At 42.0% G+C, this 26,311-nt stretch overlaps 1 protein-coding gene across 6 annotated transcripts in view; it reads right to left on the reverse strand.

Moving 5' to 3' along the window:
• Positions 1 to 3,073: 3,073 nt before the first annotated feature.
• CCR8 (C-C motif chemokine receptor 8) overlaps positions 3,074 to 26,311 on the reverse strand; it is a 155,116-nt gene continuing 131,878 nt past the window's right edge. For 4 of the 6 annotated variants that reach the window (XM_082412924.1, XM_082412922.1, XM_082412923.1 and 1 more), the window contains 2 exons: positions 13,104 to 13,259; positions 3,074 to 9,727 (listed from right to left, as the gene is read on the reverse strand). In XM_082412924.1, coding sequence (XP_082269050.1) covers positions 8,636 to 9,727; positions 13,104 to 13,259 — 1,248 coding nt within the window. In that variant the 3' untranslated portion in view covers positions 3,074 to 8,635. Of the gene's footprint in view, positions 9,728 to 12,743; positions 13,260 to 26,311 lie in introns of those variants that run through there. The other 2 variants (XM_082412926.1, XM_082412927.1) reach the window with 2 other exon arrangements.

A 26,311-nucleotide genomic window follows, 5' to 3' on the forward strand; every position in this document is an offset into this window, starting at 1 on the left:
TGTTTAGCCTCCATGTGTTTGTGTTTTTTACAGTTTTTTTTCCCTGTAATTGATTTCTAAACTCGTAGCATTGTGGTCAGAAAAGATGCTTTATACAATTTCAATTTTCTTAAATTTAAGAAGGCTTGATTTGGGACCCAAGATGTGATCTATCCTGGAGAATGTTCTGTGTGCACTTGAGAAGAAAGTGTATTCTGCTGCTTTCAGATGGAATGTCCTATAAATATCAATTAAGTCTATCTGTTCTATGTGTCATTTAAAGCTTGTGTTTCCTTATTAATTTTCTGTCCTGATGACCTGTCCATTGGTGTAAGTGGGGTGTTAAAGCCCCCACCATTTTTGTGTTACTGTCGATTTCCCCTTTTATAGCTGTTAGCAGTTGCCTTATGTATTGAGGTGCTCCTATGTTGGGTGCATAAATATTTATAATTGTTATATCTTCTTGGATTGATCCCTTGATCATTATGTAGTGTCCTTCCATGTCTCTTGTAACAGTCTTTATTTTAAAGTCTATTTTATCTGACACGAGTATTGCTACTACAACTTTCTTTTGATTTCCATTTGTATGGAACATCTTTTTCCATCCCCTCACTTTCAGTCTGTATGTGTCGCTAGGTCTGAAGTGGGTCTCTTGTAGACAGTATATATATGGGTCTCTTTTTGTATCCATTCAGCCAGTCTGTGTCTTTTGGTTGAAGCATTTAATACATTTACATTTAAGGTAATTATTGATATGTATGTTCCTCTTCCCATTTTCTTTATTGTTTGGGGTTTGTTTTTGTAGGTCTTTTTCTTCTTCCTCTCTTGTGTTTCCTGCCTAGAGAAGTCCCTTTAACATTTGTTGTAAAGCTGGTTTGGTGGTGCTGAATTCTCTTAGCTTTTGCTTGCTATAAAGCTTTTGATTTCTCTGTTGAATCTGAATGAGATCCTTGCTGGGTAGAGTAATCTTGGTTGTAGGTTTTTCCCTTTCATCACTTTAAATATATCCTGCCACTCCCTTCTGGCCTGCAGAGTTTCTGCTGAAAAATCAGCCGATAACCTTATAGGGATTCCTTTGTATGTTATTTTTTGCTTTTCCCTTGCTCCTTTTTTTTTTGTTTTGTTTTGTTTTTTCTTTAATTTTTAAATTTATTATTTATTTATTATTATTTTTTTATTTTTGGCTGTGTTGGGTCTTCGTTTCTGTGCAAGGGCTTTCTCCAGTTGCGGCAAGTGGGGGCCACTCTTCATCGCGGCACGCGGGCCTCTCACTATCGCGGCCTCTCTTGTTGTGGAGCACAGGCTCCAGACACTCAGGCTCAGTAGTTGTGGCTCACGGGCCCAGTTGCTCTGTGGCATGTGGGATCTTCCCAGACCAGGGCTCGAACCCGTGTCCCCTGCATTGGCAGGCAGATTCTCAACCACTGCGCCACCAGGGAAGCCCCCCTTGCTCCTTTTAATATTTTTTCTTTGAATTTAATTTTTGTTAGTTTGATTAATATGTGTCTCAGCATGTTGCTCCTTGGTTTCATCCTGTATGGGAGTTTCTGTGCTTCCTGGACATGGGTGGCTATTTCCTTTCCCATGTTAGGGAAGTTTTCAACTTTAATCTCTTCAAATATTTTCTCAGACCCTCTCTCTTTCTCTTCTTCTTATCTCCCTATAATTCAAATGTTGGTGCATTTAATGTTGTCCCAGAGGTCTCTGAGACTGTCCTCAATTCTTTTCATTCTTTTTTCTTTATTCTGCTCCTCAGCAGTTATTTCCACCATTCTATCTTCCAGCTCACTTATTCGTTTTTCTGCCTCAGTTATTGTGCTATTGATTCCTTCTAGAGTATTTTTCATTTCAGTTATTGTGTTGTTCATCTCTGTTTGTTTGTTCTTTAGTTCGTCTAGGTCTTTGTTAAACACTTCTTGTATTTTCTCAATCCATGCCTCCATTCTATTTCTGATATTCTGGATCATCTTTACTACCATTACTCTGAATTCTTTTTCAGGTAGGTTGCCTATTTCCTCTTCATTTATTTGGTCTTGTAGGTTTTTACCTTGCTCCTTCATCTGTAACATATTTTTTTTGTCATCTCATTTTTTTTGATGGGTGGTGCTGTGTTCCTGTCTTGCTGATTGTTTGACCTGAGGCGTCCAGCACTGGAGTTTGCAAGCAGCTGGGTGGAGCTGGGTCTTGGTGCCGAGATGAGGACCTCTGGGAGACCTCACACTGATTAATATTCCCTGGGACCTGAAGTTCTCTGTTAGTCCAGCAGCTTGGACTCGGCACTCCCACCACAGGGGCTCAGGCCCAAGCCCTGGCCTGGGATCCAAGACCCCACAAGCCATGTGGCATAGCAAAAAAACAAAAACAAAAACAAAAAACATAAAACAAACAGAAAAGAGCAGAACAGTAACAAAGAATAACAAAATTAAATAAAATTAGAAAATTAAAAAATACATTAGAAAAAAAATAAAAATGAAACAAAAAAACAAATCAGAACCAGAACAGCAAAAAGAAAAATTTAAAAAAGAAAAAAGAAAATAAAGAATATGAAAAAAATTTTAAATTAAAAAATAAAAAATTCCCTCGTGCCTTCTCTGTCAGTGTCCTTGCCCCCACGGTGAGCTACAGCCTACCCCCGCCTCCCCAGTAGGCTTCCAAGACCTCTAGGTAGACCTCTGGACCCACTGTGCCAGCCCCAGCTCTGCATGTGTTCCTCTCACCAGCGTCTGTTCCTGGAGCTGGCCCAGAGCACACATGCCCATGCCAGTCAGCTGGGGCACAGGCCTCCACAGCCTCACCTGCAGGGGCTGGCACAGCCAGAGAAGGCCTTGGAGGAGGCGGCACTTAGTCTACCTGTACATGCATGGCCAGAGGAAGCCCTGTCAGGGGTGCCCCCGCTGGGGCCGGCACAGCTGGAAGAGGTCTTGGCAGGGGTGGGGGGGCAGGAGGGTCAGGCTCGGGACCTGCCTGGCCGGAGGGGGCCCCAGGGGGTGGGAATTCAGGCCTGGGACCCCAGCAGGCTCACCAGGGCCTGAGTGGGTGGGGGAGAGGCTGGCCACATTCCCCTCCAATCCTCTGATCCCCCTAAGGTCCCTCTCTATCCCCGCTGATCCCTTTGCCGTGAGTGGGCCCCTCTGAGTGTGGGAACCTCTCCCCTTCCCCAGCCCCCCGCAGGGTACCGTCACACCTCCACCTTTCTTTCCTCTGTCCTTCCCTCCCACATCCTACCTGGTCATGCAGGGATTCCTCCCATCCCCTTAGGTGTCTGAGGACCACTACCAGCACCTAGTAGGTGCCCTAGTTGTGAGGAGATGCAAACTCCACATCCTCCTACTCCACCATCTTGACTCTGCTCCACAATTCACTTTTTTTAAAATTTAAGGTCTTCATTGTATTTATTACTTTTTCCATTCAGCACCGTTAAGATCTACCCACGATCTGAGTATTTTGTAACTTCCTGTGATCTCCTTTTGAACTGAAGACTTAAAAAGTGAATATTATTTGGTTCCAAAGCTTGCGCTTTTTAAAACTGTATTTTTTTACATCTTTATTGGAATATAAATGCTTTACAATGGTGTGTTAGTTTCTGCTTTATAACAAAGTGAATCAGCTATACATATACATATATCCCCATATATTCTCCCTCTTGCCACAATTCACTTTTAATTATGCCTTTTTTGTTTTTTGTTTTTGGTCCAGAAAATGCTACATTAAACTGTCATCACTGCTTTCCCTTGAGTTGCCACTAATCAGATTCTCCTTCCCTGATTCTGCTTGCTCTGGGGAATCAGCAACCCAACTTTCCCATATGGAAAATGTTCAGCAGGATCAGTAAGACTGGAGAAACCTCCAGATGTTGTCTCTAAGTTCCCAGTTTGAGGGTCCACCCCTCAATATAGGACAAAATGGCCAAGTTGAATGAGTATCTTCTAAGAATCAGGAGTCCTGGTTCTAAGGCTTTGCTGTGGCCTTGGGCAGACCATCTTGTATCTCCAGGCCTCAGATTTCTCATCTGTCAATGGAGTCTAGGGTTCCTTCCACCTCTCTCAATCTGGGACTCTCTGACCACACTCACAGCTGCCTGCATCTGTACACAATGTGGGTACACACGGTGATGGGTGGGGCTGGCATCCAGTCTGACTTGAGCATCCGGGGCTGGCCAGCCAGGGCTGGGAGAAGGGGTGCTGCCTGTCAGTGCCTCACCAGCCACCTGAGACCTCTCTGCAGCATGATGTCCAGCTGAGATGTGCCAACTGAACCTCCTTACAAAGGCAAGCCTTCCTCCTGGTAGATGAGCACTGGCCTGAGGCTCAGACTCAGCCAATCAGAGCCTGTGTTGGTCCCCTGAGGGGCAGAGAGAGGATGGCAGCCAGGGCATCCCAAGTCCCTCTCCCACTGCCAGGCAAAGCAGTGGGGAGCAGAACTAGAAGGGACATTAGGCAATCACAGGTTAGTAAGTTACAAATGCATTTGATTTCGGGAGCTGCCAGATGCATTTTTGTTTGTGTGAACCATGTGCCTGGAACAACTGAATCAATCTCAGAATGTTTTGCAAGCCAGGGTCACCAGGGTTACAAACAATGACCAGGAACCAGAGTGGATATCCTCAATCTCTGCGTGTGAGGACAGATGGCCCTGATACCTCACCCCAGTTCTTAACTGTGTCTTGTTTCAGGAACCAGTTCATTTCTCCATCCAACGAATATTAATTAAGTACATATTGTGTGCCAGGGACTGTTCCAGACTTTGGGGATACAGTAGTGAATAAAACAGATAAAGTCGATGACCTCATGGGGCTTACATCCTAGTTGGTAATAACAAGTAACATTAATTGTTGTGCTTTCTGTACCCAGGCACTGTTCTGTTTCTCTGTTTTATTGCCTTTTTAAAAATTATTTTATTTATTTAATTTATTTTATTTTTGCCTGCGTTGGGTCTTCGTTGCTGCGTGCGGGCTTTCTCCAGTTGCGGCCAGTGGGGGCTACTCTTCGTTGCAGTGCACGGGCTTCTCATTGCGGTGGCTTCTCTTGTTGCAGAGCACGGGCTCTAGGCACGCAGGCTCAGTAGTTGTGGCTTGCGGGCTCTAGAGCGCAGGCTCAGTAGTTGTGGCGCACAGGCTTAGTTGCTCTGCAGCATGTGGGATCTTCCCAGACCAGGGCTTGAACCCGTGTCCCTTGCATTGGCAGGCAGATTCTTAACCACTGCGCCACCAGGGAAGCCCTGTTTTATCGCTTTTAATACTTATGCTATCTCATAAATAGTCCAAATTAAAATTTCACCAATTGTTCCTAAACCATCCTTCAGAGCATTTTCCCCTGGATCCAGAATCCAATTTAAGATCATATATTTCTTTAATCTGGAACAGTTTTTCAGCCTTTCCTTGACAGACACATTCTTAACATACCACACACATATACCAGATACACACAGGAATGATCTCCCATTCTTTCAATCTTGCTGTAGGAGACTCTTGTTACTGCCAGCTAGTGAACGGTAGGTGGCGTTAGACACAGCGCATAACCCTATATAACCAACCGTCTCACAGAAATCAGAGGTATGCATTATTACTGTCTGCATTTTACATGTAGGGAAACTGAAGCACAGAACAGTTAAAGTAAGCTGCCCAAAGTTGCACAGCTAGTAGAAGGCAATGTGCTGTGTATTTTTATTATAGTAATAATACTTAACCTTTTATGTGTACAAAGATGTTTACAGGTTACAGGTGGGACATCAGGCAGTCCTATGGAGAAGGCAAGACAGAAAGCATCATCATCACCATCTTCAACCTCATCTTATACATGACTGCCTTGACATGCAGAGAGGTTACTTTAGGCTGGCTTGTAAGTGAGGAGCAGGGTCCAGGACAGGAATTCCGAGGTGTCCCCTGCAATGTCCTATCAGGAAAGGCCAGCATGGTTCAAGATCCAGAGATACATCCCACTTCACAAGTGTTGGCCGCTCCAAATGGTCTTTGCTGGGTTGGAGAGAGAAAAATCCTGGCAGGCAGCAGTCCAGTAGCACGTGGAGGAGACCCCTCCCCAATTCACACCCCGACCATCGAGCTGGTCCCGTCTGGTGGTGCCCTAGGTGGAGGCCCCTCCGAGGGGCTGGCTGAACTCAGAGTCGTGTCCTGCAGAACTCAGCCTACTCCAGGCCAGGCAGCGGGGCAGCCCAGCTAAGGAGCACAGGGCACGTGTGAGAAGACAGTGCACTTGCAGGAGGTAGGGGGGAACTCTGTGGCTTTGGAGACATCATGCTCTGGGATTCTGATTTGGCAGCCTCTTAGGTTAACAATAATCATCCTGAAGGGCTCTTTGAAGATTAATGAGAAAATGCCAGTTAAGTGCCCAGCTCAGAGTAGGTGCCTAAAAATGTGAATGTCCCTCTGTTCCCTTCCCCATATCCCTCCTGACCTCATCATTTCTCTCTTTTTTTTTTTTATAGTCATCTCTAGATGAAACACATATGGATTATTCTTTGTTTGGTGGATTATTTCTAGCAAATGTTCCATTTCAGGTTGACTCCCCTGCCACTCAGGATGTATGAGGACAAGTCAGGATGAACTCAAGTAAACACTAGCCACTTTTAATATTTAATAAAACCATCTATTATTAGAAAGGTAATTTGCTATTGCTTTGAGAAAGTAAATTCCAATGCACTTCAGACCTAGGGTTTAACGGCATTTTGCTTTTGCCGTTTAAGATTATTTATATACGTTTCCTCCATTAGCAGAGCTACGTGAGGGCCAATTATAATGCCTTTTATAAAATTCAAAACATGTTTTTCATGTATTATAATTATTTTCTCCTATTTCATCTCACCTGCAAGTATATCTGTCAAGATACTTAAAAATTGGTTCACGCTCTTAAATGAACTTGCTGTGGCTTGATCTTGGTATCTATTACATGGACAGGATAGCTGCCATCATGGATGTGGCTTGAGCAGAGTCATCTAAATCAACTCAAGCCCAGTAGTCAGCTGATTATTTGTTTCAAATATATAAATCCTTTTGCATACAGCTAATGGCAAAGAGTAGAGGCTTGCCTCAGCAAGGAACACACAAAGCCACCAGGCTGAGTTTGGTGTCAGGAATTCCTTTTAAGAAACAGACGGGGCACTTCCCTGGTGGCACAGAGGTTAAGAATCCACCTGCCAATGCAGGAGACACGGGTTCGAGCCCTGGTCCGGGAAGATCCCACATGCCGCGGAGCAACTAAGCCCGTGTGCTACAACTACTGAGCCTGCGCTCTAGAGCCCGTGAGCCACAACTACTGAGCCCGCTCGCCTAGAGCCTGTGCTCTGCAACAAGGGAAGCCACTGCAATGAGAAGCCTGCGCACCGCAACAAAGAGTAGCCCCTGCTTGCCGCAACTAGAGAAAGCCTGTGTGCAGCAACGAAGACCCAACACAGCCAAAAATAAATAATAAATAAATTAATTAATTTTTTTAAAAAAGAAAAAGAAACAGAGGGGAGTACACCTGAAACTAACACAACATTGTAAATCAACTATACTCCAATAAATTTTTTTTTTAAAAAAGGTTACACACAGCATGATTCTATCTGACCTCATCATTTCAACCCAGCAAGTATCAAGGCCATCACTGTGCCAGCATGAAAAATATAATAGTTGAAATAAGGAGCACATTATATACTTATATATATATATCTACACACATATATATATAATAGCTGAAATGAGAGCATAATAGATGGAATATAGCTAAAACATGAATTAGAAAATTGGAAGAGCAAATTAAAGAACTCTTTAAAAAACAGAAAATATAAAATAAAGCTACAAGATATGGATAAGAAAAGTATTAACACTCAGTTAACTAGAGTTCAGGGAGAAAAAGACACACACACAAATTGAGAGGAAGAACAATTTGAATAAATCGTGGAGATCAATCTCCCAGGATTGAAGGGAGGCCAGAGTGGCTGGACCAGCACAAGTAAAGAGAAAAGGGAGACAATCTTTGCAGGGTATTACAGGCCCTGTTGAAGAGTTGTCAGGTTGGTTGGTTTTGTTGTGTGTGGGGGAGGGGGACTTGCATTTTTTTATTACGTTATAATTGACGTATAATACAATCCACCCTTTGTTCTGGGGGCCAAACATGGCCAGGACATTATAAGAAAGAAAAATTACAGGACAAGATCTCTCATGAACACAGATACGAAAATCCCAAGATAATCCAATTATTTATTAAAATGATCATAACCATGAGGTCATTTTTTCCAGGGAAAATACAGGTTGATTTAAAATAAGAAAATCAATCAATATAGTTCACCAAATTAACATAATAATGGAGGAAAACTACACGATCACTTCAATAGATAAGGAAAAAGCATTTAGTAAAATTTAATTCGGTATTTGATAAAGATACTCCAAAAACTAAGGAAAAAAAAATCCCTAGAGCTAACATTACAATTCATAGTGAAATATATAGACTCTTTTCAGAAAATAGTAACAAAGTTTTTGAAAGTTGAGAAGATTAATTTGCAATAGTAGGAATTCCTTGAATATCATGAAATAAGTCTTGTGTCTGTAGCCAAATTTCTAAGAGTCTCCCTTCACTTAGTCTCAGACTCCAGTGTGAATCATTTTTTGTCTCCTGAAAGAAGACGGGTGATGGAGGCAGAGGGCTGCTCTAAGGCACCTGCCTCACAAAATGTAGTCTATACTGGAGGAATGGGAGGAGTGCTGATAGGAGGATGACCTTTCCCAGGCCTCCCTAGAGATTCGTCTCCCTATGTAGAGGAAGATGTGGCTGCAACTTTTCTGAAATATTTCTGAGAGGTGTTTCTTGAACTTCTCGCCCATGAAAGCATAGATAATAGGGTTCACACAGCAGTGGATGAAGGAAATGGTTTCTGTGACATGGGTGGCATAGATCAACCGCTGGTTCATGACGCATTCATCCAAGATGTGCATGCTGTGCAGGGAAGTAAGGAAGAGTACTACATTGAACGGGACCCAGAAGAGTAAAGAGACAACCACCACAATGAGAACGAGCTTGATGGCCTTGGTCTTGTTGTGGTTCTGGCAACTCTTCAGCTGGTGCAGGATGCTAATGTAGCAGAACATAAGGATGGTGAATGGGATCAACAGGCCTAAGATATTCATTTCAAAGTGGATGAAGATCTTCCACTTCAGCGTCTCTTGATTGTAATACAAATAACACTGTAGAACACCATTTTCAGAGGCCTCTTGGTAAAATACTAGTAACGGGCTGGTGGCCACGAGGGCAATCAGCCACACCACCAGACTCAGGGCTATGCCCATTCTGGTTGTCCTCACTTTCATGGCGTATACAGCACGGACAACTGCCAGGTACCTGTCCACGCTCATGAGGGTGATAAAGAACATGCTGCTAAAGAAGCCAGTGTAATAAAAGCCAGAGACCACCTTGCACATTACAGTCCCAAACACCCACTGGTCCAGTTGATAGTGGGTCTGAAAGGGGAAAGAGAAGACAAAAAGCAGGTCAGACAGGGCCAGGTTCAAGAGGTATATATCTGTGATGCTCCTCAGCTTCTTGCAGGTGACAAGGACCAGGATGACCAGGCTGTTTCCCAGAAGACCAAATACAAACAGGAGGCAGTAAAAGATGGCAAGAAGCAACTTGCTATCTCTTTGGATAAGTTCCCCATCACAGGGGCTTGAGATGATATCAGGATAGTAGTAGTCAGTTATTGTCACATTGGGCTCAAGTGTATAATCCATCAAGGCAGGAAGACTTGGCCACAGAGGCACCTAAGAGAGATTCATTTGACAATATTTTTATTTAAAAGTATGGATTGAATTGTGCCTCCTGCCCCTTCCAAGTTCATGTGTTGAAGCCCTAAAGTCCTGTTATAGTTAGAGTTAGTCCTGTCTAACTGTGTCCTTCCAAAATTTGTATGTTGAAACCCTACCCCCATTGTGATGGTATTAGGAGGTGGAGCCTTTGAAAAGTGATTGGATTAGGTGAGGTCATAAGGGTGGAGCCCTCATGAATGGGATGAGTGCCCTTATAAGAATCACAGGAGAGCTTGCTTCCTCTCTCTGCTCTAGGGTTTGTGAGGATACAATGGGAATTTGGTAGTTTGCAATCTGGAAGAGGGCTCTCACCAGAACCTGACTGTTCTGGTACCTTCGTCTTGGACTTCCCAGACTCTAGAACTGTGAGAAATAAATTTGTTGTTTGTCAGCCACCCAGTCTATGGTATTCTTTATAGGAGCCCAAACTGACCAAGACAGTCCCAATGTCACTATATTTGGAGACAGGCCATTAAGGAGGTAATTTAGGTTAAATGAGATCATCAGATGGGGCCCTAATCCAATCGGACTGGTGTCCTTGTAAGATGAGGACAAAGTGTGAAGGCAGCCCAAGAGGCTCTCACCAGAAATCCAATTTGTCAGCACCTTGCTCTTGGACTTCTAGCCTCCAGAACTGTGAGAAAATAAATTCCTGTCATTTAAGCCACCCAGCCTGTGACATTTTGTGATGGCAGCTTAAACAGACTAATACAGGGGCTACATGGGACCTCTCTGCCTTTTCTACCCAAATTTTCTAATTTTCTGTAAACTTAAAACTTCTCTAAAAAGTAAAGCCTATTAGCATTTTTTAAAAGCTGAAATCTGCCTGGGCTGACTAATACAGAGGGGTTGTGTGGAACAAGAAAAGCCAAAATTTGCAAAGAAAACTTAAATACCTATAGTTCTACCCCTCAGAATTAGCAACTGCTAGCATACTGCCATATTTGCTTTTGATTCTTTTCCTTTTCCTCCCTTCCTTCCTTCTGCAATAGAGATAAAGTGAAAGGAAGACTCAACATTTGAGACATGATCATTCTCTTATATTCAGGAAAGACGCATACGCCCTTTTTGGCCAACTGCAGCAATGGCAAAGTTCAGCCGCTTTTCATGTGCTTCAATGGCGACTCGAATCAACCTACTGAAATCCCTTTCCTGCAATTCTGCCGTGTTTTCAAGCCCTTTTTGATGACTTTCCTCAAGACATTTTTTGACGATAGGTATCATTTACAACCCTGCAGGTTTGTGAATTGCAGTACCCCTGACCTCCATTTTTTAACTTGCTTTTGTAGGAGCTGGCCCCAAAACAGCAGGATTGCTGCAAGCCCTTAATCTGATTCCGGGGGCAAGCTGAGCCTTTGGTCAACTCGTCTTCCTGATTGGAAATTAGAGTGACATGTGCCTGTCCAAACACCTAGGGCTTGTCTCTCATTGGTTCCCCCCCTTCCCCTTCATCCTCCGGACAAATTCCAAACTGTTCGAAACAGGATGTTGAAGGTGCGCATTCCCCAAGTGGGGAGATTGTTAGGAAAGAGGCCCGTGGGAAGAACGCGAGCACCAGGAAATGAGGAGATGAGGCGACTTTTCCACACTTTTCCCGATCAGACGATGTACCATCCTCTGGGTGTCCCATGCATGTTTCAGCGGTAGGACGGTTCCCCTGCACCTGGAGTTTTAGGACCCATGGAATGGGGGGCAGGCAGTATTACTCTTAAGTGGCTACATTTGCTGACCCATCCTCACCAATTCTCTCAGCCCCACCAGTGTCCAGCCTTAGGTCTCATCCAGCTGTGGTTTTAGTGTGGTCAATCCCGGTTGCATCACACCCCCTGAACGTATTTTGTAAGTATTTATCTGTCTCTCACTGTGTTTGATTTTTTTTTTTTTTAATTTTCTTTATAATGGGGTATAGCTGATTTTCAATGCTCTGTTTCTTGCTGCTGTACATCCACTTGGCTCACTTACAGAGAGACATTAATAAATTCGTTTTCAGAAAAACGAACAAACAAACAAAAACATGATCATTCTCTTCAAACTGATATTTACATTCAAGGCAATTTCAACCTAGACTTATTATTTTTCCAAGGCATTTGATTATTGAACATTCAGACATCCCTATCCACTATGCCACATTTCTATAATTTGAAATGCGAAGCAAGTTAGCCATTTTTAAAATACTAATTTCACTATGTACGCAAAATAGATTTTAAAACAGTTTCTGAAGTACGGAGGTGGGTCTCTTTTTTATGTGGCCAGCAACTTTCAAAACAACAGTCTCCCCTCCTACACCTTCCTCCCTACTTGTCTTTTACAGTTATTTTTCAAAACAATTTCCATTTCATGGTCCTTCTCTTCTGCTCTCCTAAGATTCTGGACTATGAGGAGGTCTTCAACTCATTTTCTTCCCCAGATCCTTCCTACTGATGCCCACTCCACAGTTCCCCCGTGCTCTTTTATCATTAAAATCTGTGGAAAGTATTAGCAAGCTCTACCATTTATCACAGTGGACCAGGAATTTTAGATGCATCACCTCATTTATTCCTCTTGAATCCCTATGAAGCAGGCACTAATATCTCCTTTCTATTCCTGGAGTTACGATTATACCGAATCTCAGCTTCTGTCCAGTGCTTGAACTTACACAGAGGGTGAGAGATTAGAGTCAGGGCTCAAAAACCACATCTGTCTACTCCAATCCTTGTTCTTTTCCATATTTCTCTATTTCGTGTGTAAAAAAAAAGAGTAAAAAGCTCCTATCTTTTAGAATCTAAACCACCTGACTTCCAAGTTCTAGATTAGTTTGTAGCAGAGTAAACTTGGACTTGTTTTTCAAACTGAGTTTCAGGTTCCCCTCCGTGGAAGGGGGCTAAGAACGCTTTTCAGGGTTTGGTGGGACGTGCCTGAGGTCATTTAAGTTAGCATCTAGTTAGGGATGAACGTTTGCTTGCCAGCTTTGTTCCTTGAGAATAATACCCACATGTCTTCCCGTTATCTCACATATGCACTGTACGCAGCAAATGGACAGGTTCCTCCCCAGATGCCTGGTGACAGGAGGGATCTTTTCTTATCCACCTTCCCACCCTTGGAGGAGCTTTGACACCCTCCTAGCATCCTGCAGAGAAAAATGGCATGGCTTTCTTTCCTCCACCAGAGCCATAGACAGCTATTAAGACATATGCAGGGTTTATAAACTCTGGGGATATGCAAAGAAAAAAAAAAAGTCACCTCTTGTGCCAGATTTCTGAAATCATGGTCTTCCCTTTGCCTGCCCCCAGGGACATAAAACTGTCCCTGCTTCTTATATCCTTCTTCCCCAAGGATGCTTATTAATACATACCTTAATTAGAGCCTTCTTTCCAGAGGTTTTCAGTGTTGCTAATTCCCTTTTCTCAGAGTCTGTGCTGTCATGTGTGCTGCTCAGTCGAGAACAGCTTCTCTGCAGGTATGTTATCTGTGGTGAGTGGCAGAATAGGGGTGGGTCTACTATCGCACCCTGCAATGATTTAAAAAGTTTAAAAAAATGATCTCATATAGAGAACAAACCAGTGGTTACCAATGGGGAGAGGCAAGCGGGGAGGGGCAATGTAGGGGTAGGGAATTAAGAGGTATGAACGATTAGGTATAAAATAAGCTACAAGGATATCATGTACACATGGAGAATAGAGCCAATATTTTATAATAACTATAAATGGAGTCTAACTTTTAGAAATTGTGAATCACTATAGTGTACACCTGTGACATGTAATATTGTACATCAACTATACTTCAATTTTTCAAAAAAATGCTTAAAAATCATATATAGTGACAACACACACAAAAAAACAAAAAAACTAAAAATTAAAAAATAGATCTCACCAAAGAACACATACAGATGGCAAATTAGCATGTGATAAAACATTATTTCACTAGGGAATTGTAAGTTAAAGCAACAGTGAGTTACCACCACACACTTGTGATGTGGAAGAATGGCTAAAATCAAAACACCAAATGCTGGAGAGGGAGAAGATTAAGAGGAGCTCTCATTTATTGCTGATGGAAATGCAAACTGGTATAATCACTTTGGAAGACAGTTTGGTAATTTCTTATAAAGCTAGAATAGGCTTACCATATAATCCAGTAATCATGCTCCTGATTTTTACCCAAATGAGCTGAAAACATATCCACACAAAAACCTGAGCATGAATATTTATAGCATCTTTATTTATAATTGTCAAAAATTGGAATCGACCAAGATGCCCTTCAATAGATGAATGGATAAACAAACTGTGGTAATGTATACAATGGCATGTTACTCAGTGATTTTAAAAAACCAGCTATCAAGCCACAAATAGAAGTCTTAAGTGTATATTGTTAAGTGAAAGAAGCCTGTCTGAAAAGGCTACATGCCATATGACTCCAACGATAGGACATTTTGGAAAAGGCAAAACGATTGAAACAGTAAATGATCAGTGGTTGCCTGGGGTTCTGGGGCAGGGGGCTGATTCTTCCAATACAAGAGCATGAGATATCGTTCCATTTCTTTGAATCATCTTCAATTTCCTTCATCAATGTTTTATAGTTTTCAGAGTATACGTCTTTCACCTTCTTGGTTAAAGTTTATTCCTAGGTGTTTTTTTAATGCAATTTAAAAAAAATTAATTTTATTTATTTATTTATTTTTGGCTGTGTTGGGTCTTCGTTTCTGTGCGAGGGCTTTCTCTAGTTGTGGCAAGCGGGGGCCACTCTTCATCGCGGTGTGCGGGCCTCTCTTGTTGCGGAGCACAGGCTCCAGACGTGCAGGCTCAGTAGTTGTGGTTCACGGGCCTAGTTGCTCCGCGGCATGTGGGATCCTCCCTGACCAGGGCTCGAACCCGTGTCCCCTGCATTGGCAGGCAGATTCTCAACCACTGCGCCACCAGTGAAGCCCCTTAATGCAATTTTAAATGGTATTTTTAAAAACTTTCTCTTTCTGATATTTCATTTTTCGCGTGTAGAAACGCAACAGATTCTTCCTTACGGTGGCGAGAAGAGGTGTTTCAGGAACAGAATTGTGAAGTGATGAACACAGGGTTTATTTCTGCTGGATGAGACCAGGCCAGTGGGATAAGTTCGGTCATCTGCATGGAAGAGAGTCTCTTGCCTCAATATCGAGAGGCAAGAACCTAACTGGGCCTGACAAAACCAGACCAACTTGGTTAACTTACACAAAGGTCTACAGCCACAAACACCTTTACTGTGGGGTTCAGGCTGTCCCAGGAAGGCAACAGAGAAAGGGGGCCCATCCATCTGGCTTTTGTGGTCCAACAGATAACAAGTGACAAACTCTCCCCACCTGCCGATCATAGGTGCTCATCACCCTCCAATGAGGAGCAGTAAGTGAGGAGAGAGGTGGAACCAGAGCTGTCCTTTCCACTAATGCTCCCCCTCCTGGAGGGATGTGGAAGTTCCTCGTGGAAACACAGGGCACGAGGTAAGAATTCTCACATGCAGATGACGCCCATCACTGTTACACTTCAACTTCTTTCTTTAGATGCAATTTAGAATGCTTATGTACTCCTGTATGCCTTGTTTCATGACCTCTACATCCAATCTCTTTTGTCTGCAATCTAGTCTCATAGAAATATCTGCTGGTGCCTGAGTTCATATCTAGGTAACTCCCCTCACCCACATCATTTACGTGCTGATGCAGTTTGGGGAAAACCTCAGATCTTTTATAAGAGTTTTGTATGTGATAAGCAAAGATCAATGGTTCACAGAAAATGAGACTCAGGGCCCACAGATACTGCTGATTCACATCACGAGGGCGGGAACTATGATACCTGTTTCACCTGAAGTTGTGGAAGGAGCCGTGGACCCTTCCCCAGCTCAGCCAAGCAGGCCTAAGGGACTTGGTGGGATTCTCCCAAAGCTGACTTCCAGGATGGGCTAGAATGACAGCATGGGACTTGGTGCAGACATCCTTGCTTTATGCAGGGTAACTGAGTAGGGGCTAAGGGAAGTCAGGGGGAGTGGGCTGGCCTCCATCCTGCATGTTTCCTCAACTCCACAAAACTGGGTCACTTGGTAGAGGCCAAGTTTGACTGAGCGACGTGACTTGGGCAGAGGCAAGCCCAGTCAGCAGAGGTGATTCTGGGGCTCATTTATACACCAAGGAGTCTTTACTATGAGATTGCATTTAGGGTCCACCTGGATAATTCAGGATAATCTCTCTATCTTAAGATCCTTGACCTAATGACATCTGCAAAGACCCTTTTTCCAAATAAGGTTACTTTTACAAATTCCAGAGATTAGGACTTGACATCTTTGGGTGGCCTTTATTCAAACTACTATACCCTGGCTCTAAAGACACAGACTGTGACAGAGTTAAAGAGAAGCCTTCGTTCCTCACCTTTGGGCACACAGCAGGGATCCCAGCATCCTAGAAGAAGGTACTAAACTACACAGCCAAGGTCATGTAAGGCCCCCAGAATCAATGGTCTCTCCAAGTCCACCTTCTCTTGCATGGAAACATTCACCGGGTTCTGGAAGGAATACCCTCAGGGATGGACATGCTTTTAAAAAAAACTTTTGACAGAGGTAAGAGAAAGAATTTAAATTCTCTAGGACACAGAAATGCTAGATTGGATCTACCAGGGAAGTCCCATGTAAGTCCAACTCTGTCATGTCCCTCCAAGAGTCCAGAAGACTTCCCTTCACCTCAGAATGAACAAGATTGATGAAGGAAACCGCGAAATCCTTATAAAGTGCTGTGCTGGGGACTGACTATAGTTGAAATGGGCTCACTGCACCACAGTCAGTGGGGACAGTAAGAGCCTGGGGTGTTGAAGCAGGACAGCTAACTACTGCCGTTGTTAGGACAGAGTGTGGGGTGGGCAAGCTAATCACAGATTGGGACATAACACGTTGGGCCAATGTCTCTGGCTAAGTGGGTTAATCATGGGATTCCTGGGAACAAACTGACAGGCAGTTACAGATATCTTGCTTGATTTGTGCATCCAAGGAAATCGATCTGGCAAAGAGATCTAGCCTGAGCTTTATGTTAGAGATGCAATCATGCAGTCCCCAGATGTGCATCAGCACAGAGTCAGAACTCCTTTAAAGACAGGAAAGATGGGAGGACATCTTCCGAAATGTGAGTTATCTTCCTAGATATCTGACAACCTTGGTCAGCTGGTTCCCCTTGAGCCTCCTTTGCTATCAGAAGCAGCTCCACCTCCTCTGGCGGACTAGGCTAGCCTTCTCTCACTTTAAGATCTTACAATAACCTCCTCGGAGGCAGTTACCTCGCAAGAAGATATCAATTCTCCACTTGACAAATAATAGATCACAGCATCTTCTATCTCCTTTCCTCCAAAATGAAAAGAAAGAAAAGACTGTGTTTAAGTCAACTCTCAGTGTAAATGCATAAATTAGTACTATCACATATACTTGCCATAGAGCATTGGGCAGAAAGTGACCTCAGGTCATCAAACCTAACTCTTTCTTTATAAATGGGAATATTAAGCCCAGAAAGGAAGTAACTCCCCACAAAAACACGCAGTAAGTTGGTGGTTGAGCCAGAGACGGAACTCAGGTCTTCTGAAGCATAGCCTAGGGTTCTTTTCACATGCCACTGTATTTTTAAAATTCTCATGTGATAGTATTACAGAGTTGTGGATAAAACTAAGGGGAATCTTTTTGGGTTTTCTACATTTTCCAACTATAAGTCCACCCATGATTTTCAGGGTACAAAAGCATTTGCTTAACAAAAAGTGGTAGACAGAAACCTGAGTTTAATAAAAGCATATGTGTTATTGATAATAAAGCCAGTTTATCAGAAACCTTTTTGCCATCTGTGTAATTTAATTTCCCACATAGATTACCCACCCCCCCCAAAAAAGCTACAATTTTTCTTACTGCTAAATATTTATTTCCTGTATAAGAGTGGTCAGGAACATTGCCTGCATACAATCAAAGGTACAACTGCAATATTGCTTTGAAGTGTTGAACATGGAGAAACATGTGTGGTTAATAGTATAATATTTGTACTTTTAGTTGCATTTTCAGGAAACTTATGCTATATTGTATGCACGAACTGATTAGACTTCTTAGCCTGTTACATGGTTCTTTATTCCCAGAATTTACCTTCTACTAACATTTTTTTTTTCAACACTACAAACACTTACTGAGGACCTAGCATATTTCCAGCACTGCTCTAGTCATTAGAAGAGATAAAAAGGTGAAATTATATGATTCCCCCCTTTAGGGGTTTAGCAAACAATGGCACTTTCATCACAGGAGTCCCAGGAGGTAATGGCTCTCTGAAGAATGATGAATAATGAAAGGAAAAAGTCATTGTGAAAACTATGTAGAAATTCAGAAAAATCTTTATGATTAGAAAAGCAGATTAAGGTGGCATATATGCTACGTTTGTCTGTGCCAAGACACGGATGGATGTGATCACATTCTAGAATGAAACAGGCAGAAATTAAAGCCAAATATTAGACTGTTCTTTATTTTGAAAGTTTTATTTAATAATGATATGTTGTTGGGACTTCCCTGGTGGTCCAGTGGTTAAGAATCCGTCTTGCAATGCAGGGGATGCCGGTTCGATCCCTGGTCAGGGAACTAAGATCCCACATGCCGCGGGGCAAATAAGCCTGTGTGCCACAACTAAAGAGCCTGCGTGCCACAACTAAAGAGACCGTGAGCTCTGGAGGCTGCGTGCCACAACTACAGAGCCCATGCACCCTGGAGCCCATGCACTCTGGCCGCAACTAGTAAGCCGCACGCTCTGGAGCCCGCACGCCACAACTAGAGAGAAGCCTGCACACTGCAACGAAAGACCCCATGTGCCGCAACTAAGACCCGATGCGGCCAATAAATAAATAAATAAATATTTAAAAAATGATACGTTGTCTTTTCAATAATAAGTTTTTAGGAAATAGAAAGTGGCTATCAGTGACAAATTTAAAGCAGATAAATTTCCATTTTGTAACTGATTAAGTTGTAGATTAATTTACTAATCCACACTTGGAATTCTCCCAATGATAAAAAGCATCTACATGACAAGAAGTCGTATACAAGGGAAGTCTAAGTTTATCATTATTAAGCATATGTTGGGGAGAAAAACAGTTTCCTCTACCCTCTTAGGCTCAGTAATTGAAGGTCTGTAAATTAAACTAACAAAAGACAGATTAAGAGAAGAAAAGGCATAATTTTTATTAATGTTTAGGTGCATGGGTGTTCACAGGAAAGGAGTGAAACTCAAAGAAGTGGTTAGACTTGGGGGCTTATGTACCATTTTAACAAAGGAAAGGAGGTTTGGGCTTCAAAGGATGATAAATTGTCGTAAAGTGACAAGGAAATATATGAGAACTAATAGAAGACAAGAGCTATTTTAATAAGGTCTGTTTATGCAAACTAAACTTGGTGTCAACTTCTTATCTTTGATAATAAGAGGCACTTTTCTTTTTCTGGTACAGAGTGGGCACCTTTCTCAAAGGGAGACGTATGCCCTGCTTTTGGTATACGAGGGAAGGGCAGAGAACTCTTCCTGTATTGATCGACTCTCAGTTGCCTTTAACTGAAAATAATCCTTATACCAAAGTGGCATATTTTGGGGTGGCATATTCTGACTTCACTTAACAATATCTCCATTTTGTGAGTACCCCTCATGAGCCAGCCGTAGCTTATATATTTCGCCCTTGGTGGGGTTATGGGAGTGCCCTGGGCTCCTCTTTTAAGCTTCAGGTTGAGACTGAGGTTGAGACTGCTCCAAGACTGAGCACTAGCCCTCAGGCAGTGGGCATTTCCATCGCTGGTGAAACCTGTGCTCGGGCTGTGTTGTCTTAGGGTGGGCACCTTTGCATCTCTGTACCTACAGGTATTGTCTGTTTTATTGATTCCAAATTCTGTGGGAGGAACCTAGGGACCAGGATGTTTGGCAAAGACAGGATGCTTTGCAGCTCACAGGCATATGGAGAACTCTTACAGGGAAGCTAGGAGGACTTCCTCCCCTGCCCCAGGAAAAGTACTCCCAAGTTAAGGGTGAAAGTAGAGTGTTAAGATGCTTCTCTTTTTCTCTCCTGATACCATTCATCCCTGTTCCCTGCATATAAGAGGAGTTTATGAAATAATGCATTATTCCTCTTCTTTTTTTTTTCCTTCATTAAAGCTTGGTTCAGAATATCCATTTTGGAACCAGGCTGGGGACACCTCTATTCTAGTTTCCTTGATGACCAAAGACACAGTAACATCAATATGATCTCTACCAACCTCTGTTTTCTTTTTAGCTACTCCCAGATCCCAAAAGGCCACACCAGCTCCTAAAAGAGATGCTGAACCAGTCACACTAGCATTTCACTTACACTAAATCCAATTCTCAGATCAACCCTGCAGGTATTTTAGCCAACTTTTCCAAGATCTGCATGGCTCCTAAGAGGCAGAACTGGTACCAATCCAGGTTATACTGTCCACTTGGACACCAGTGCCCCTTCTCTCACATCCATCAATCCTCATGAGAAATGGAGTAAGCTACCCAAAGCCATCAGGGCAGTCAGAATCAACTTCCTTCTCCTCTGGGTTGCCAGAAACCCTTGCTTCTCACTGTAGATCTTGTCCACATCCACCCTCATGTTCTTTGGACTGTCTTCCCCACCAGACTCAACTCACATCTTGCCCTTTTTTTTTTGGTCTCCACTCACTACTTCCAAGGCAGGCAGCAAGAGGTAGGTCTTAGAAAAGGCAGGATGAATTAAGACCCAACAGCTTAGAACAAAGAGGACATAAATGTCACCTTCTCTTCTGGTCAGTTTTCGTCAGGGTCACATCCCAGGGAATTTGTGGTACCTGAAGGCTTTGGAGTCACACAGACCTGAGTGAAATCCCACTCAGTGATTTGCTTGAGTGTTTTATTTCACCTCTGTAGCCCTCATCATTTTCATCTGTACACGTCGGGTGATGATCCCTTTCTCAAAGGGTTAAGAAGATAAGCAATTTCCTCTGAAGACATCTAGCACCAAATATGTGTTAATAACTACACTTTACATTAACCACCAAGGTGACCCTTATCATTTTACCTTTGTGGTTTTCCATTTGCTAGGCACGGACGTAAATATTTTTTAGCTTATTATTTTGAAATAATATCCAGAAAAGAAAGGTTGCAAGAATATACAAAGAATTGCTATATTCTTCTCCAAGATTCACCAAGTGTTAACATTTCGACACACTTGCTCTTTCTCTCTCTATATATGTGATATATACATATTTTTTTTCTAAATCAGTTGAAAATTTTGGCATCATGTTCCTTCATCCCTAAACCCTTCAGTGTGAATTTCTTAAAAACAAGGACATTCTCTTACGTCACCGTGGTACTGTTATCAAGAAATTTAACATTAACACAGTACTACTCTCTAAGAAGTCTATTTTACAATCTCACCAATGGTCACAGTAATGACCTTTATAGTACTTTTTCATCCCCTGGTTCAGGATCCAACCCAGGGTCATGCAAGGATTGTACTGTCAAGTCCTTTTACTCTCCTTTGATTGGAAACTGCCTCTGCCTCTCTGTTTTTTAAGACATTGACATTTTTAAAAGAATACAGACCAGTTATTTTTCAGAATGTCCCTCAATTTGGATTTGTCTGATGTTTCCTTGTGATTAGGTCCAGGTTAAACATTTTTGGCAGGAACACCACAGAAATGATGAGTCCTTCTCAGGGGACACATGATGTCCATTAGTCCAGCGTTGGTGATATCAACCTTGTTCACTTCATTCAAATGTCCGCCAGTAGTAAAGTTGCTATTTTTCCCTTTACTTAATAAGCCATTTGTGAGAGATTCTTTGAGATCATGTAGATATCCCATTTCCCATCAAACTCCCAGGGGTGCTGTTCTGAAAGCTTTTGCAGAATAAGTTCTCTCAAAGATGAAACATTGAAAAAGGTCTGTACTGCCTGGGTTCAAGAGGCATGAATTCTCATTTTCACAGATTTCCTGTGTGGGAGCCTTGTGGTTAGTGACTCAGGGAGGGGTGGGCAAGTTGGAGCCTTGTGGTCCAGGAGCTCTCCATCCTGCACCAAAAACAGAGAGAGGGTGGGGACAGGGCGCCAGGAGAGGAGCCTCCAGCAACAAAGTGGAGGCGTGCTAGAGACATCCCACGCCTACACAGTAGAGTGGGCCTCAGGTTCATGAACACAGAGGCTTTCTTCCTCTGCCCCTACAATCATGCTCTCCATCCATTCCTTGTGAGTGTGTGAGACTCATCTTATCTGGGGGCTTTAGCAGACATGCACACATTACCAAAGATTCCCGGGAGGATTACTGTAGGAGCCATGCTTCATTCCTCTGCCTGGGGAATGCCTGAGCTAAGCCCTTGTCATGTGAACAAGGAGGAAATCAAATGTGCAGTTTTGCAAATCGGGGAGTCAGAGATTGTTAGAGATGGAGGGTGTCAAGAGTTTACCTTAGCATTCATAACCTTTCAGGGAACTAGGATCATTATCAAATAAAAAATATAGGCCAACCTCACCAATGAAGACAGAGGTAAAAACCCTACACAAAATAATACCACACGGAATCAAGCAATGTACAAACAGTTTGTACATCTTGACCAAGTTGGATTTATCCCAGTAATGAAAGGTTCCTTTTTCATTAGAAAAAAAATTGTAAGTGTAATTCACCACATTAATAGATTAATGGAAAAAATCTGATGATCAAATGGTCATCTCAGTAGATGCAGGAAAATCGATAAAATTCAGCATGTATATGGAGCAAGTGAAACTCTCCAACTCTGCTGGTGGGAGTGAAAACCATTGCAACCACTTTTGAAAATGGTGTGGCATTTTTCTACTAAAGTGAAACATGCACATATTCGATGGTTTATCAATTCTACTCTGAAGTATATATTCAACATAAATGTATATATTTCACTAAAGACATGTATTAGAATATTCATGGCAGCACTGTTCATAATAGACTACTGGAAACTACCCGAATGCCCATCAATCGTAGGATAAATAGATTCCAGCATATTCACACAATAGAATACACTAAAGCAACGAGAATTGATGATCTACAATTGTATAAAATAGTATAGGTGAATCCACTAACATAATGTTGCACAAAAGAAGCCAGACACAAAGGCAGCATACTATGACTTCACTTATATAAGGGACTAAAAAACAGGTAAAACTAATCTATGGTATCAGAAGATTGGTTACCTTGGTGGGTTGAGTGATAAGATGGAAAGGTGTGACTTGGGAGCTGGTGATACGCTATTTCTTGATCTGGGTGCTGGTCACACAGAGGGTTCCGTTTGTAGAAATACATGCATTTATGACATAGGCATCTTCTACATGTATATTATACTTCATTTTTTTTAATTGGAGTATAATTGCTTTACAATTTTGTGTTGGTTTCTGCTGTACAATGAAGTGAATCAGCTATATGTATACATATATTCCCTCCCTCTTGGACCTCCCTCCCACCCCACCCCCCATCCCATCCCTCTAGGTCATCACAGAGCACCGAGCTGAGCTTCCTGTGCTTTATAGCAGGTTCCCAATAGCTATTTATTTTACACGTGGTAATGTATATATGTCAATCCTAATCTCTCAATTCGTCCCAGCCTCCCCTTCCCCTGCTGTGTCCACACATCCATTCTCTACATCTGAGTCTATATTCCTGCCCTGGAAATAGGTTCATTTGTACCAGTTTTCTAGATTCCACATATATGCATTAATATACAATGTTTGTTTTTCTCTTTCTGACTTACTTCACTCTGTATGACAGACTCTAGGTCCATCCACATCTCTACAAACGACCCAATTTCGTTCCTTTTTATGGCTGAGTAATATCCCATTGTATATATGTACCACAACTTCTTTATCCATTATTTGTTGATGGACGCTTAGGTTGTTTCCACATCCTGGCTATTGTAAATAGTGTTGCAATGAACAATGGGATACGTGTGGCCTTTTAAATTATGGTTTTCTCAGGGTGTATGCCCAGTAGTGGGATTGCTGGGTCATATGGTAGTTCTATTTTTAGCTTTTTAAGGAACCTCCACACTGTTCTCCACAGAGGCTGTATCAATTTACATTTTCACCAACAGTGCAAGAGGGTTCCCTTTTCTCTACACCCTCTCCAGCATTTATTGCTTGTAGGTTTTTTGATGATGGCCATTCTGATCGGTGTGAGGTGATACCTCATTATAGTTTTGATTTGCATTTCTCTAATAATTAGTGATGTTGAGCATCTTTTCATGTGCCTCTTGGCCATCTGTATGTCATCTTTGGAGAAATGTCTATTTAGGTCTTCTGCCTATTTTTCGATTGGGTTGTTTTTTTTTTTTTAATATTTATTTATTTATTTATGGCTGTGTTGGGTCTTCGTTTCTGTGCGAGGGCTTTCTCTAGTTGTGGCAAGTGGGGACCACTCTTCATCTCAGTGCGCGGGCCTCTCACCATCGCGGCCTCTCTTGTTGCGGAGCACAGGCTCCAGACGCGCAGGCTCAGTAATTGTGGCTCACGGGCCCAGCTGCTCCGTGGCATGTGGGATCTTCCCAGACCAGGGCTTGAACCCGTGTCCCCTGCATTGGCAGGCAGATTCTCAACCACTGCGCCACCGGGGAAGCCCCTGTTTGTTTTTTTGATATTGAGCTGCATGAACTGTTCCTATATTTTGGAGATTAATCCTTTGTCCGTTGATTTGTTTGCAAATATTTTCTCCCATTCTGGGGATTGTCTTTTTGTCTTGTTTATGGTTCCCTTTACTGTGCAAAAGCTTTTAAGTTTCATTAGGTCCCATTTGTTTATTTTTGTTTTTATTTTCATTACTCTAGGAGGTGGGTCAGAAAAGATCTTGCTGTGATTTATGTCAAAGAGAGTTTTTGCTATGTTTTCCTCTAAGAGTTGTATAGTGTCCAGTCTTACATTTAGGTCTTTAATCCATTTGAGTTTATTTTTGTGTATGGTGTTAGTGACCACAGGTGCATGGGTTCATCTCTGGGCTTTCTATACTGTTCCATTGATCTATATTTCTGTTTTTGGGCCAGTACCATACTGCCTTGATTACTGTAGCTTTGCAGTATAGTTTGAAGTCGGGAAGCCTGATTGCTCCAGCTCGTTTTTCTTTCTCAAGATTGCTTTGGCTATTCAGCGTCTTCTGTGTTTCCATACAAATTTTAAGATTTTTTGTTTTAGCTCTGTGAAAAATGCCATTGGTAATTTGATAGGGATTGCATTGTATCTGTAGATTGCTTTGGGTAGTATAGTTATTTTCACAAGATTGATTCTTCCAATCCAAGAACATGGTATATTTCTCCATCTGTTTGTGTCATCTTTTATTTATTTCATCAGTGTCTTATAGTTTTCTGAGTACAGGTCTTTTGCCTCCTTATGTAGGTTAATTCCGAGGTATATTATTCTTTTTGTTGCAGTGGTGAATGGGATTGTTTCCTAATTTCTCTTTCTGATCTTTTGTTGTTAGTGTATAGGAATGCAAGAGATTTCTGTGCATTAATTTTGTATCCTGCAACTTTACCAAATTCATTGATTAGCTCTGGTAGTTTTCGGGTGGCTTCTTTAGGATTATCTATGTATAGTATCATGTCATCTACAAACAGTGACAGTTTTACTTCTTCTTTTCCAATTTGGATTCATTTTATTTCTTTTTCTTCTCTGATTGTCATTGCTAGGACTTCCATAACTATGTTGAATAAGAGTGGTGAGAGTGAACACCTTTGTCTTGTTCCTGATCTTAGTGGAAATGCTTTTAGTTTTTCACCATTGAGAATGATGTTTGCTGTGGGTCTGTTGTACATGGTCTTTATTATGTTGAGGTAGGTTCCCTCTATGCCCATTTTCTGCAGAGTTTTTAACATAAATGGGTGATGAATTTTGTCAAAAGCTTTTCTGCATCTATTGAGATGATCATATGGTTTTTATTCTTTGATTTGTTAAAATCATTTATCACATTGATTGATTTGCATATATTGAAGAATCCTTGCATTCCTGGGACAACTCCCACTTGATCATGGTGTATGATCCTTTTAATGTGTTGTTGCATTCTGTTTGCTAGTATTTTGTTGAGGATTTTTGCATCTATATTCATCAGTGATATTGGTCTGTAATTTTCTTTTTTTGTGCTATCTTTGTCTAGTTTTGGTATCAGGGTGATGGTTACCTCGTAGAATGAGCTTGGGAGTGTTCCTTCCTATGCAATTTTTTGGAAGTTTGAGAAGGATGGGTGTTAGCTCTTCTCTAAATGTTTGATAGAATTCGCCTGTGAAGCCATCTGGTCTTAGATTCTTGTTTGTTGAAAGATTTTTAATTACAGTTTCAATTTCATTACTTGCGACTGGCCTGTTTATATTTCCTAATTCTTCCTGGTTCAGTCTTGGAAGGTTGTACATTTCTAAGAATTTGTCCATTTCTTCCAGGTTGTCCATTTTATTGGCATAGAGTTGCTGGTAGTAGTCTCTTATGATCCTTTGTATTTCTGCTGTGTCAGTTGTAATTTCTCCTTTTTCACTTCTAATTTTATTGACTTGCATCCTCTCCCTTTTTTTCTAGATGAATCTGG

The sequence above is a fragment of the Balaenoptera physalus genome, assembly GCF_965194825.1.
Source record: "Balaenoptera physalus genome assembly, chromosome: 11".
Lineage (NCBI taxonomy): Eukaryota > Metazoa > Chordata > Mammalia > Artiodactyla > Balaenopteridae > Balaenoptera > Balaenoptera physalus.